The 14,876-nt window shown below is 47.2% G+C and overlaps 1 protein-coding gene across 4 annotated transcripts in view; it reads left to right on the forward strand.

Moving 5' to 3' along the window:
* The window catches only part of PRPF40B (pre-mRNA processing factor 40 homolog B), a 40,494-nt gene extending 26,023 nt beyond the window's left edge, over window positions 1-14,471 (forward strand). For 2 of the 4 annotated variants that reach the window (XM_044421869.1, XM_044421873.1), the window contains 7 exons: window positions 4,906-5,022; window positions 7,173-7,310; window positions 7,971-8,066; window positions 8,250-8,330; window positions 9,437-9,539; window positions 10,148-10,209; window positions 13,200-13,550. In XM_044421869.1, the coding sequence (XP_044277804.1) occupies window positions 4,906-5,022; window positions 7,173-7,310; window positions 7,971-8,066; window positions 8,250-8,330; window positions 9,437-9,539; window positions 10,148-10,209; window positions 13,200-13,472 (870 nt within the window). In that variant the 3' untranslated portion in view covers window positions 13,473-13,550. Of the gene's footprint in view, window positions 1-4,905; window positions 5,023-7,172; window positions 7,311-7,970; window positions 8,067-8,249; window positions 8,331-9,436; window positions 9,540-10,147; window positions 10,210-13,199; window positions 13,551-13,767 lie in introns of those variants that run through there. The other 2 variants (XM_044421871.1, XM_044421872.1) reach the window with 2 other exon arrangements.
* Window positions 14,472-14,876: the final 405 nt, after the last annotated feature.

Raw genomic sequence — 14,876 nt, forward strand, 5'->3', positions numbered from 1 at the left:
TTCTTTCACAATCATTTCAAATTTTGTTAATTGTCTTTCTTCCGCTTTAAATTTATCCTCCATCTTTATCCATTTTTCTAAATGAATTAAATTTAACCAATTTAATTTGACCTCTGCCAATATACTCCTTAATTGTGTTATATTTTTATCTTATTTTTCCCGTCTTCCTATTTATACATATGATTATTTTTAATTTATTAATTCAAACCTTTAATTCTATTTTTGGGAAATTCTCCATTTCGACCACTGGACTTAATGGAGAAATTCCCAGAATTAACTGTTGTCTCCTTTTTTCCCATACTTCCATTGTATATTTTGAAAAAGGATTTTGAATTCTCTTAATAATCTTTTAAATATCCTTTTTAAACCAGTATGTCTCTAAGTGAGCACCTCTTTACCTTAATTCTTTTAATTCAATATCACTCCATCTTAATTCTTTGCTTTGGGCTATAATATCTGGAACTATCTTTAATTGATTTGCAACCCAATACCTTTTAACATCTGGAATGCCCAGCCCTCCTTTTTTTGTGATTCATACCATAGTGCTTTACTTATTCTTGCTCTCTTCCCTCCATTACATTAAACCTCCAATAACTTCTGCATTTCCTTGAATTCTTGATCATAAAACTTGATTGAAATCATCCAAAACAAAAAATTAATCTTTGGCAGAATTTTCATTTTTGTTACTACTATTCTTCCAAACCATGATAATTTTACCTTTTTATATTTTCCTATTTATCTTTTATATCCTTCTTTAACTTTTCATACTTTTTCTTCTTTAATTCTTGACTATTTTTTTGGAATATCAATTTCTAAGTATCTAATGCTGTCTACTATTTCTAATTTATATTTTTCTTTTAATATATCCAATTCTTCACTATTGTGATTATATAACATCATTTCCGATTTTTCCCAATTTACTTGCAACCCACTATACTTCCCAAATTCCTTTAAATGTGAATATACTCTCTCTATAGCAGGGGTCTCAAACTCAACTTACCTGGGGGCCGCTGGAAGTAGAGTCTGGGTTAGGCTGGGCCGCATCAAGTATTCCACCACCACGGTGGTGGGGGGCCGCTCATCCCGCGTGGCTCCCAGAGGCCGGCCCAGGGACCGCCGGCGCTTTGAAGGCCGCAGGGCTCCTCCCCATGCCCCGCCCTTCCCGGCAAGTGGCCCGAGTTTGAGACCCCTGACCTATTGTATTTATTGGATCTTGAAATGTTAACAATGTATCATCTGCAAATAAATTAATTTTAATTTTCTGACATACTCCAATTCCTTCTATCTGTATATCATTCCTAATTGCATTTGGCAATACTTACATCATTAAAGCAAATAATATTGGGGATAAGGGACAACCCAGTCTCATTCCTCAGCTTAGGGTTATTGTTTCTGTAATACCATCATTTACAATTATTTTGACGTATTATCTCAATATAATTGATTTATTACTTTCTTAACTTTGTTCCAAATCCCATCTTCTCTATTAAGATCTTCATTGTTGGCCATTCCACACAGTCAAAGGCTTTAAATATATCTAATGCTAATATGCTTGCCTTTATATTTTGCTTCTCAATATACTAGTTAATATTTAATATTCTCCTTATTATGTCTGACATTTGTCGACCTCTTATAAACCCACATTAATCATTCTTTATATATTTATCTATAAATTTATTCAATCTATTTACCAATATCGCTGTAAAAATCTTCGCATCTTGATTAATAAGAGATATCAGCCTGTAGGATCCAGGGTTTGTAAGATCTTTATTAGGTTTTGCTATCAGCACTATCAAGGATTGTCTCCAAGAATTTGGAATTGTTTTCCCTTCCATTATTTTATTAAACATCCATTTCATCTTAGGCACTAGTAATTTTAATTTTTTTATATAATATTCAACACCCAATCCATCAGATCCTGGTGCTTTACCTATTTTCAATTTATTAATCACTTCCAATATATCTTCTTCTATTCAAGTTTCCATGATTTCCTTATCCTCTTCTCGAATTTTACACTTTAAATTCTTTTCTATAGATATCTGACATTCTTTCAAATCTATTTCATTCCCCTTATATAACTTTTCAAAAAACCTTTGAAAAATTAAAAGTTTTTCTTCCATCTTGTTACATCTTTCCCCTTTTTCATTCTTTATTACTCCAATTAATTTTTTTGCTTTTTTGATTTGTGTGGCTCTGGCCAGCATTTTGGAATTTTTATTATTATTTTCATAACATTCTCTTTTCAAGTAAATTAGATTTCTTTGAACTTGTTCTATTTCAATATTTTGTATTTCTTTTCTTTTTGCTGTTAATTCTAGCATAATTTTGGCTCTCTACTTTTTATATATTTTCTCTAATTCTTAACTTCTTCTAATCTTGTTATATATTGCTCTTTTTTGTTTTTTTAGATTATATGAATATTTTATTCCTAGCCCTCTTACCACTGCTTTCATTGTATCCCATATTACACTTGTATTACTACCTCCTTTTACATTTATTTCCCATATTTCTTTCAATTCTTTTTCCATTTTTTCTAGAATCTTCTCATTCTTAAAAATCATAAATCTATCCTCCATCTATTTGCCTGTCTATAATCATATTTTATTTCCATTTCCATTGTTATCATTGCATGGTCTGATATTTTAATAACTTTTATATCTACATCAACCATCTTAGACAATATTTCTTGTGTTACAGATATATCCTCTGTTCTTGTAAAATGTCTATTTGAATAAAATGTATAACTTTTCTGGTTCCCATTTAACTCTCTCCAAACTTCTTTAAATCTGATTTTACTACTACTTAATCTACCTAAATCTACTTAATCTGTATTATCATATTTTGTATCTAACTTTGATGGGTTAGATTTATCTTTTTCTTTATCCATAACTATATTATAATCACCCACCATTATCACATATTCTTTTTATTTCTTCTATTTCTTTATATACCTTATCATAAAACTCCCTTTGATTTATATTAGGTGCGTATATATTAACTAAAGTCACTGCTTGTCCGTAAATCAGACCTTGTATTATAAGAAATCTCCCCAAATGATCTCTTTTTATAGCTTTTGTTTTAAATTCACATCTTTTAGCAACAATAATTGCAACACCTCTTGATTTTGATGTGCTGTATGATTTTTCGTATACATCTACCCAGTATAATTTTAATTCATTCACTCCATCTTTCTTTTGATGTGTTTCTTGTAAAAATATAATATCTGATTTTTCCTTATGAATAAATTTGTCAGTTCTAGCTTGTTTATGTCTTTCTCCCAAGCCATTTATATTCCAAGACACTATCTTTAATATTTTTCGCATTCTTTCAATACATCTTTTTGGTCTCTATATGAGATTACATAAACGCTCCAACAAAAACATAACAAAAACCCAATTAGACATGGGCTGGATAAATGAGCATGGTGGGCCAGATCCAACCCACAGGCCATAGTTTGAGGGCCCATGCTTTAAGTTGTAGGTTCATTCTTTGTTGTCTGTCCCAGATCTCAATCACACTTTTTGAGACCTGGTCTATCTTGGTAATCTGGTTTTTTTTTAACTCTTTCTCTTGTTCTTCCATCTGAATTTTCACTTCTTTGATTGTTTGTTTATTCTCTTGAGTTTATTTAATTAAATCTTTTATTTCTACATCCATATTATCTATTTTGACATTTAATTGCTTGGTATCAGTCTTCATTTCTCTGAATTTCTGTAAAAGTATATCAGGCTTGTCTGGTTGTGTTGATGGTTGAGCTGCTGGCATTGATTTTTCCAGTGATGATCTCTTTTTCCCATTCATTTCACAAATTTTCTCTACTCTTTTCAAATGCAAATCCGATGGGTGAAGTTTCACTTTAGATCTTTGCCAGATGCTTTCTACACTCTTGTTACATTTTGACATCCAGATACCAGAGAAAATCTTAAATTAATATCCAACTAGGAGGAAAGAATGCTTAAATTGAGTAATGACTTGTATACAGACCACAATTGCTATTTAGCTTTCAGTCAGCATATAGATCTCTTTTTTCAACAGCTGCAATTTAACTTCTAGCCAGCAGAGGGAGCTCAAAAATTGCCATTCGCAAAATACAGTCTTTTTGTCCTCTTTCAGCCCCTATATGTCAATACGTCACTTCCTCTTCTCTTTATCTTATCTTTTATCTCTGTAGTAGCAAAATAACACAGAGAAACTAATTGTGGGACATTAATTAACTTTGATATATGTTCCTCAAAGCTCTATCCCAGTATTTTCTTTTTCGTCATCTTCTCAGCTTTGTAATTGCGCGGGAGGAGAGGGGAAGTCTATCTGCAAATTAGAGCTTTTTTAAAACTTTCTTCAACAACTTCAACACTCCTTTTTCTCCTGCTGTTTTTAAACTCAAAAAAAATACAGCAGAGGTGCTAGCTTACTCTGGACTGAGTCCAGCAATTTTCCGATTGTATGAACAAACAGTCTCACAGTCCACATCTGAGCTTCAAATCTTCCCAGGAGAGAGACAAAGGAATTAACTCACATTTCATGCGTTTTTCAGTATTTCTTGATCTTAATTTGAGTATATTTTAATCATATTTCTCCTGATGGTCAGGAGGAGTAAGAATTCAGCATCCAGAGTCCATCTGAGCTAGTTCCCTCCCCTCCCCCTGAGCCAGGTTTTAGCTAGAGGTCTTCAGACTGGATATTGAGCAAGAAAAAAGACTTTACTAGGCCTGATGCAAGGATTAGACCTGTGGTTTTCAGCAAGTGCATCAAAAGTGAACAGGATACCCCTTTTTCCTATTCTGGGCTCCTTGCTGCTTTTGCATCGCTCAGAGGGAAATCTTGGGACTCTGAGGGGAGGGAAAGTGTCTAACTGTATCTTTTCTTCTGCTCCTGCTCCTTCACCCTCCCCTTGCTCCTGAGTAGGACCGGAGCTTCAGCGTGGAAGTCAACACAACCTTTGAAGACTTTGCCCACGTCATCAGCTTCGACAAGCGTGCTGCCACACTGGATGCTGGCAACATTAAGCTGACTTTCAACAGCGTAAGTGGTGCAGGGATCGGTGGGCTGCCAGCACAAGATGCGCTGTGTGTTTTCTGGCCAGGAGGTGCTGTGGGAGGCAGGAATCCAGGGGCCTCTTCGATACAGAGACAGAGCTCCCTTGGCTCTGACAGGCATTTGCTCAAAACAGAGAAGCCAAGGCTGAAGAAGGAAAAGCCCTTCGAGTTATTGTGGACAGTAGGCTAAATATGAGCCAACAATGCAATGCAGCTACCGAAAGGGGAAATGTTATTTTGGGATTCTTTAACAGAAGTATTACTTCCAAATCATGAAAAGTAGTAGTTTCTGTATACTCCTCACTAGTCAGACCTCAGATGGAATACTGTGCCCAGTTCTGGGCACCCAGATTTAAGAAAGTTGCAGAAAAATTAGAAGGGGTCCAGAGGAGGGTAACAAAAGTGACCCAGGATTTGGAACCACTGCCCCGCTAGGAGAGACTGAGAGAACTAGACATGTCCAGCCTTGAGAAGAGAAGGCTGGGAAGGGGAACCCAGAATATCCCTCTATAAGTACCTCAAAGGCTGTCACAAAGAGGAAGGAAAAGACCTCTTCTCACTCGACCCAGGGAGTCAGACATGGAACAATGAACTTAAACTGCAGCACACCAGATTCAGGCTAGACACCAGGAATAAATTCCTCACTGTCAGAGCAATACGGCAGTGGAACCAGCTGCCTGGAGAGGTGGGGGGCTCTCCCACACCAGAGACATTCAAGGAGAAACCGGACAGTCAACTGAGTGGGATGGTGTTAATTGGTGACGTCCACCAATGGGGTTGGACCCAGTGGCCCTCATGGCCCCTTGTAGCTCTACTATTCCATGATTCTGTGAGGCATACCAGAGAGTGGGCGTTCTCTCTTTCTCTTGGAAATGCTGAGGCAGAGGTGGGGAATCTCTCTCGGCCCAGGAGCCAGATTCCTTTTTGGAGATGCTTCTGGAGGCTGCATTCCAGTGGTTGGAGGGGCTGAGAACAAGAGGGGCATGGCCAGAATGTCCCAGGTTCTGTCATTGTCAGCTTAAAGCTCTTACCACCAACAGCTAAGTTGTGGAAGAGTCATTTCGGGCTTTAAGAACTGGGGGAGGGAAACCTACTCCCAAACTGGGAAGCCACAAAACAATGGGTGAACAGAGGAAGGGGGGTGTGCCCTTCTGGGGAAGCCCTGGGGTTGCCCTCTCAGCCTGTAGTTCTGCATTCCAGCACTAGGGCCTTGGGGGCCATGCAATGGAGATGCCAAGACAAATTGTGGAACCCCGTGTTCTCCAAATGTGTTGGACTTCAACTCCCAGCATCCCTATCCTGAATGGGCCAGTGGCAAGGAATCCTAGGGCTTGTCACCCAAACTTTCAGCAAGGCATCGGGTTGGGAAGGCTGCTCGAAGAGGTAAGTTGAGGATAGACAGGAGTAGGTGGCTCCACAGAACGAGGCCACCCCTAACCTGGTGCCAGGCTGGGGAAGGCCGAGATCTTGCATGTCACTGAGATAACAGTGGTGACTTTTAGAAAAGCTCCTCAGGCAAAGAGATGGGCGGACAGGTCTGTCCACAGCTTCCGGCCAAAAGAGTGTCACTGGAACCTCATTATCCAGGGAGAGTCCACCACAGGGTGCCGGGGACGAAGGACAGGAGCTGCTGCTTTCACCCTGTGCCTGCCGGCTTTCCCAGGACGGCCTTTGGGTGGCTGCTTCTGTGGGGAGAACGCGGCACTGCACAGAGTTGGGCTCCTGCCCAGGGAGGATCCTTTGCTTGTCATAGGCTGGGGGAACCAGGGGCTGGGACGGGGTCGATGGCAGGCATGGCCAACCCTCGTCAAGGCCCTCTCGGCAGGGGACAAAAGCGGCTCTGCTTCCCCAGTGCAGCCCACTTGTTCGCCCGCCCCCTCGCTCTGGCCTGGACAAAAGAGGCGGGGGGGGGGGGGGCAGGAGACGCTGCAGCCACCTTGCCCGCTGGCCCTTGGCTTCTCAGGCAAGCCAGCAGTGGCAGCAAGGAGAAATGGAGTGAGGAGCGTGAGCAGCTGGTGCCGACAGCTGTCAGGGTGCCCTCCTGATGAGGTGCCCCCCACACACAGTGGTCACGAGGGGCTCTGTGGCCAAATAGCAGGGACGCCATGCGGTGATGCCTCTGTCTGCCCCACGCAGCTGCTGGAGAAGGCCGAGGCACGGGAGCGTGAACGGGAGAAGGAAGAAACACGCAAGATGCGGCGCAAGGAGGCCGCGTTCAAGAGCATGCTGCGGCAGGCAGCTCCCCCACTGGAGCCGAGCACCGCCTGGGATGAGGTGAGCTCTCCTGCTTCTCCTGGCCGGCGCATCCCTGCTGGGCTGTCCAGGGTCCCCCCATCTGTTGGCCCGTCACATCTGGGTGGGTGCATAGCACAGATTCCGGCTTCCTTTTGAGCATTGGGGTCGGGAGAGCAATTCGCCCTTGGAGCAGCCCTTTGCCCCCTGTCCTTCTGTGCCTCCTCATTGGACACAACGAGCCCAGAGCAGTGATTCTTCGGCAGATGCATTGGGCAGCCTCCCCTGGAGGGCAGGATGTTCTCCCGCTATGTTGCATCAATCCCAGCGGGGCTATTCGGTTGCCCCCAGTAAGGAGACACTGCTGGAGTCATCCACTCCCTGTTGAGGCCAAGGGCACGGCAGCCAAATAGGAGCCGTGAGCTGTGTAGAGACACCTCAGCAGGCGCGGTCTCTTTGGGCTCTGAGGCAGTCTCATTAATGCATTTCTTCCGGTGCCTGCTTTGCAAATGTCCGCTTCTGCAGCATAAAGCCATGTTGGCACTCCCTCAAAAAGTGTTTGTTTAGCAGGCACGATGCCACTGCTTCAGTGATCATAGGATAGCAGCCCCGTGGCCACCCCTCCACCCTCTGGGTGACCTGTCCATAGCCTTGCACAGCCCAGCCAAGGGCATGAGCCACGCATCTTTGTCTTCCCCCCAGGTCCGAGAGCGCTTCGTCAATCACATCGCCTTTGAGCAGATCACGCTGGAGTCAGAGCGGATCCGCCTCTTCCGCGAGTTCCTGCAGCTGCTGGAAGTGAGCAGGGCCTGGGGGGATCCGTGCTCCACTGGGGACTTCTGCTCCAGAACCCTGCAAGGATTGGTGGGGTGGGATCGCTGAGCAAAGCCCGGAAGCAGTGGGGCAGAGAGGATGGAGTTGAGGAGCGCACCGCTCTGATGAGTTCTGGGTTAACCCCCTGGCCACCCTTCTCCCCCGCAGACGGAGTGCCAGCATTTCCATGCCAAGGCCAAGAAGCACGCCAAGAAGCCCAAGAAGCACCATCGCAAGCGCTCGGCTTCGGTGAGGCCGGGAGTGGGTGGCAGCAGGTGGGGGGCAGGAGGTGACCAAGGTGCAGCGGTGGTGCGGGGGGACCCCTTGGGCATCAGGGCACTGCTGACCCCCTCTCAGCCTGTTCAGAACTCTGCTGTTGGCATTTAGAGTGGCAGGAGCAGAAATGCCAGGAAAACGTCAAGGGTCTGTACCTGGAGGAGAACGAGGTGATGGAATTAACTTTAATGCTTCAGGCTGTAGGGCGGGGAAGCACCCTTTTGGATGCCACCCCATGAACCTGATTTCCTAGAAGTAAAAAATACAGAAATAAAAATCTTAGCTCAGAAGGGTTTGTTTATTTATTTATAAAATTTGTACGCTGTCCAATACTTCTGTCTCTGGATGGCTTACAACATCAATCAAAATGAAATAAATTAACTATTCCACACTGGAAGGGTTGGTCTAGCACTTAACTTCCCTTAATTTTTAAGGAGCTGGTTTCTTGTTTTTCAATGTGAAATGTTCCAAATTGGCACCCTTGTGCATGTGCATAATGGTGCAGTCCTGCCACCTGCCTCAGGGTGCTGCCATCCCATTTTGCAGCATGTGTAGAGGAGGTCGGCCTCCCCGTGACCCACATGCAGCCTCTCGGAAGACACCTGAACTGCACACAACAGGCAGGCAACCTGTGGGTGCTTTGCTGCTTTGAAAACAGCTGGTGCTGCAGTGTTGTGTGTGTGTGAGAGAGAGAGAGGGAGGGAGGTGTCACTTCCTTTATGCAAGCTGAGGGCTAGGGTAAAGCAGAGGTAGGCAACCTGGTGTCCTCCACATGGTTTGGTCCAAGACTCCCGCTTGTGGCTATGCTGACCAGGGATAATGGGAGCTGTAGTCCAATCATCAGGTGGGTGCCAGGTGGTCTATGGCTGCTGTAAGGGATGGGCTGGAGTCTGGTGTGAGTGTGGAATGGCACACGAGCAGAGTGGCAGGACACTGGCTGGAAAGCACATGCTGGATTTGCACCTGAGCCCAGGCCTCCCACTTGAGCTTTATGAACTCCCTCACGCCCTGCTGCCTGACCATGGGTGCCCCCTCCCTTTTGCTGTGGCTGCCTGGTGAGCCCGGTTTCCCCCCTGCAGGGCTCAGAGTCAGGCTCAGACCATCCCCACCGCACAGCCAAGCGCAAGAAACGAAACCATTCGGAATCAGCTGGCTCGGGGGCATCTTCCTCTCCGGATTCAGGTAGGAGCATGGCATTTTGAGGGGACAGGTCATCTTTGCGTCCTCAGGCCAGGCCCCAGCAGCAGGATGTCCTTACATGGAACCCAGAGATGTTGCTTGCAGGTGAGGGAATTAAGGAATCCACAGGACTCGCCAAGCTGCTCCCAGGGATAATCTCTTCCTCACCCCACCGAGGCAGGAGCACCCCGTAGGTGGCCACCCGGCCTCTGCCTGAAAGCCTCTGGTGTGGGAACCTGGGAAGCGGCTCTGCATTCAGTCCAACCCTGGGTCAGCCTAATCTAGTACTGTCAACCCTGCTCAGGAACCAGTGTCAAGGCCTCAGCGCAGAGCATTTTTCCAGCCCTGCTCAGAGATGCTGGTGCTTGAACTTGGGACTTTTGCATGCAGAGCAGGGCCTCTGCCACTGTGGTGCAGCTCTGCCCACCACTTCCCAAGGCAGACTGTGGGATGAAATAGGTGATCCCACTGATTTTGTGCCACTCCACTGTGCCCCCCTTGGAACCGACAGGAGGTGTGCCCACAGGATGCACTGGGCATTGGACCTCTTTGGGGGTTCCCAGTGGCAGGGTAGTGTCCAGATGCGGTCGCTTTCCCCCCTTTACCTGCAGAGCACAGCACCAGGCGTTCCAAGAGGCAGAAGAAGAAAAGCAAGAAAAAAAGACACAAGTCGGTGAGTCTGCACTCGTAGGCCATGGGGTGGGACCAGTCCAGGAGAAGGAGAGAGGCAGGGCAGTGTGTGGAAAGCCAAGTTCTTTAGAATAGAGACGCAGAAATCTTGACAAGACGGGGAGATCAGTAACACAGGCTTCCCCAGTCCGGTGTCTCCACACGTCCTGGATTTCAACCTCCGGCCTTTGTTCTTGAAGCCATGTGAGCAGAGATGAAAGCACTGCCTGTAAATCTACCTGAAGCACCTCCATTTTGAGGTATAAATTCCTAAATAAAGAATGTTGTGTCTGTTTTATTGGCCCATTCTCACATGCAAGCCATTCCCTTCCTATAGCATGCATAAGTCATTCATGTATAAACTAATCCAGGGTCACCACAGTTTCTGATCCAAGGACGAGTTTATGCTTAGATTGGTGAAACTTGTTGGTTTGTTTGTTTTAGGCTGTTATCCAGTTTAGTGAATGCACACATCCTAGCTTAAAAGCAGCCTGGCCCAATCCAGTGCCCTCCAGATGTTTTGGACTACAACTCATTGGCCGTGCTGGATGGGTGTCCAGGAAGTTGGAATCCAGAGCATCTGGAAGGTCCTACAAATGTGTCCTGGTAGACTTCCCAAACAGTTGAACAGGGAGGTGGTGGGTTGCCATATGGCTGGGGGGAGGGAGGGAGAGTGTGCATGTGTGTGTAAAAGAAAGACTTCACAACTTCACATCAGAATCAGTTCAGATTTACTTCCTCACATCTGAGGAGGACAGGCCACATGACAGAGCCTTCACTGGGCGAGGAGGGGAAGCCAAAAGTGTACTCTATGTTAAATGAGTGCAGGCGTGGGCAACAGAGGCATTCTGGTGGCATAGCGGACCTCCAGGAACCTCGAGGTGTTGGCTCACTTCGTGCTGGCAGTTCAAGCTCTCTTGCTATCTGGATCAAACCATTTCTAAGGAGAAGTCTAAGGAGGCACATGTGTGCTTTTTCCTCTCCCTGGCCATCCCATGGGCTCTTATTCCATGGCGCAGAGCCATTGAGGCAGAACTGTGCAGCTGCGGGGCAGGAGGTGTTTCTCTTGCAGCTTGTTGGGAATGAAAGAGGCAGAGGTTTCAGGGCTAGAGTGGCACTGACTCGTCGGATGAGGATGGTGAGCCCAGGGAAATGAGGCCTGCAAGATGGTGGAAAGGAAGAGCTTAACTCAAGGCCACCATTTCCAGGTGTCCAGGCAGATCCTGGGAACTGAGGAAGTTCAGGATTGCTGGGAGTGAGGACCGGGGAGAGGAGTCAAAGGTGTCTGGTCCAATCCTTGACCTCATGGTGCGGTACTGGGAGAGAAGGCTACCCAACTAGAGGGCCTGCACAGGGCTGGGTGGCTTGCCCATCTCCAGAGGGACACTCCCAGAGGGGTGGGGTTGAGGGTTACTAAAAGAAAGGTTTTCAGAAATAGAGTCTAGTTTGCCGTGAAAATGGCCGCAAAAAGTGGGAGAGGCCTGGGAGGAGGAGAACATTGTGAAACAGACCCATAGACTTTCCTGAGTGAGGGGCTGCAAGCAGACAATAGACCCCTCATGCCGAGAAGCCTCAAACGTGGAGCCGCCAGCGTGGGGTACCTTGCCCTGCCCCACTCCCTACTTGTGGGCTCCTAGATCATGAACCTGCAGTGGGGTCAGTGTGAGTCATGCTTTACTTTGGAGGAGGAGTTGCATTTATTTACCAAAACATGCCTAATTTACCCTGTTTCAGTAGTTCTCAGAATAGTAAGATGCATTGAAAACAATTCCACATAAAACCAGCATCTTATATCAAATCAACAATCAAACTCAAGAGAGCAAATCAAAAGTGATTTGCTGAGAGGTAGCTTTCCTGCAGCCTTATAGTTCCATCCCGAGACATAGGTGTACTCGACTGTTACAGAAATCACCCCTTTGAGCATCGCAGCATTTTCTTCTAAAAACTTGTGTATGGCTGCACATGTTGCACTGGAAGGTGCGAAGGCAAGACAAAGATTGCTGAGTATCATTATCCAGTGGTTGGAGCATCAACATTCTCTGTATCTCTCTGCTCCTGGCTGCCTACCTAGCCTGCATAGCTATCCATTGAGCCAGCATGTCGAGTCCCCTTTGCTAAGCTGGAAAGGCATTGGCCTGCCACTGGATGGGTGACTTTGTGTGGAGGCAGAGCAGGCGTTGCACTCGATGGCCTTGTAGGCCCCTCCCAACTCTACTACTATTCTGTTCCCATGACTCTGGTTCTCCACCCCCCTCCCAGCAATTGGGTAATCGAAGCACCAGAGAATAGGGCCTTTTGTGTAGTGGCACCCCTTTTCTGGAACACTCTTTTTGCAGGCACCCACCTGGTACCCACTTGGGTTAATGTTAGACACCAGGTTCAAGTTATTTTATTTGCCTAGCTTCATAAGACGCAGTAATATTGGTATTTTACTGCTGCTGCTTTTTTAGTTCTTGCTTTAAAAAAACGGTTCCTATTTTATCTGCTTGTTATTGTAAGCTGCTTTGTAATTTTTTGTGACTAAAAGACTAGATAGAAATACTTCAAATAAACCAACAGCCTTGAGACAGGGCATCCTAACCAAAGCAGGGGAGGCATCAGCCGTGCTGCCTGCTCAGAGAAGGAACAAGCGGAATCCCTTGTGCTGAGGATGCATTGTTTTGCATCGTTTTTATCCACAAGTGGTGGCCTCACCTTTTCTTATCCTGCTTTTATTTGTTTTATTCATTTGTTTACAGTATTTATATACTATTCCATGTTTAGGCAGATCCCAAAACTGGTGAGCAGTTTTGGTGAACAGTGCAAAGCTAAACCAGGTAAAAGAATGGAAAGGAATGCATTGAAGGCAGCGAGGTTCGGCTCAGCATCACAAGCCTGGTCTGTCTCCTTGTTCTGTGCTGCCAGGCCCTCTCTGGTGGCCATGAAGCTGGTGGGGCTGCTGGTGCTTCCTCCGGGCACGTCGGCCTCCCCAGTTGCCAGCCATTTCTTTTACAGAACAGCCCTGAAAGCGAAGCTGAGCACAAGAAGGAGCCAAGCCAACCCGACGAGTGGGAGCGAGAGAAGGCCCCTCCGCGGCCTGAGGGAAGAGGCCACTCCCCTCCCCGAGGCACCAGGAGGGAGCGGGTGAGAGGTGGCGGCCGGAAGCCAGGCTCCAAGACAGGCGTGCGGAGCCCCACCAGGCCCGGGGCCCAGCTCGCCCTGCGGAGAAGCCCGTGGGGCCGCGCTCCGGTGGTGGGCGGGGCCAGAAGGCCGGCGTGCTTTCACTAAACGCGCCTCCTGCCAGCAACGAAGCCTTAGGAGGGACACAGAGTGAGGAAGGCTGGGGAGCCGCCAAGCAACCCACGGTCTGGGGGAAGGGGGCGGGGAGGGGCCTTCTGGGAAGGGCTGGAGGGCTGCGTCGGGGCCTCCGCAAGGCCCGGCTGGAACCTGGCTCCTTGGAGAGCTGCGTTTGGGGCACGGGCCGGACACTGGGAGGCGAGGGGAGTCGGGTGGGCCTCGTGCCAGGATTGGAGGTGTGGGCCAAGGGGCCGGTGGTTTCTCATCGCACTCCTTCTCCTGGCAGAGTGGCTGGGACACCTCAGAGAGCGAGGAGCTCAGCGAAGGGGAGCTGGAGCGCCGGCGCCGGACTCTGCTGCAGCAGCTAGGTGACCAGTAGCAAGCATTGCAGCCCCTCTGGAGGGGCCCCATCATGGCAAGGCCCAGCTGGCCCTTGCTCCTGCGTAGTAGGCTCTGCTTTTCTTTGGCCTCCCTCGCGTCCTGGCCGAGCGCGCGCACGGCTCTGCCTGGAACTGGCGCGATCAGACTACACCCCGCCGGGAAAGCTCACGTGGATCTGCATCGGGAGCTGGTCCTGACCATTGGCGGGGACGAGCGCCATCAACTCCCCCTGTCCTTGTGGAGCACTGGGGCAAGGAGCAGGATTTGGAAATCCCACCTGGGCCTGGACAGCATCCTCAAAATTCAGATCAAGCTCTGGGATCTAGCCAGAAGGGGGCTCGGAGGGGAGGCGAGAGTAAGCGCTGAAGCAGTTGGCATTTCTTCTCTGCATTCTCCAACATGGAGCCTTGAAGCAGAATGGCCCACTCCACCTCATGACAGCAGGATCAGTGTGGTTTGGATACGAGGTTGGGCTGTGTGGTCCTCTCTCTTCTTGAAGGTTTGTCCCCTTGACTGGATCCTCCGTCCTGGCTGCAGTATCCCTTGTGTGTTGAGGTTTTGATGGGATTTTTAAAATAATATTTATAATAAACCTGGACTGGAGTATCACCTGTGGCCTCCTGGGAAGGATTGGTTCAGACTTGAGATTTGTTGCAAAATGGTATCGTGCCTTCCTTCATCAACGTATTGCAAACCTCTTAGGGGTGTTTTATAGCATACTAGGTAGTCCCCGAATTTCCAGTTGCCTCTGAACCAATAACTGGGAGAGAAGAGGCGTAAGAGAACAGCAGGGCCTGCTTTGCATGGTGAATTGCACAGTCTGTGCGAAAGGAGGTTGCTCAAGCCTTGGAATACATGGAGGCTCTGCAGAATAATACAGATGCAGACAATAGGAGAGGCAGACGCGCTTCCTGGGCTCAGACAATATGATCGCCTGTATTTAAAGATTCGAGTAAGGCTGAGAGTGGCTTGTCATTGGTTGTTGTTGAAATGTGGACTATCATGTTGTCTGAA

This window comes from Varanus komodoensis, unplaced genomic scaffold (genome assembly GCF_004798865.1).
Source record: "Varanus komodoensis strain SLA01 unplaced genomic scaffold, ASM479886v1 scaffold12, whole genome shotgun sequence".
Lineage (NCBI taxonomy): Eukaryota > Metazoa > Chordata > Lepidosauria > Squamata > Varanidae > Varanus > Varanus komodoensis.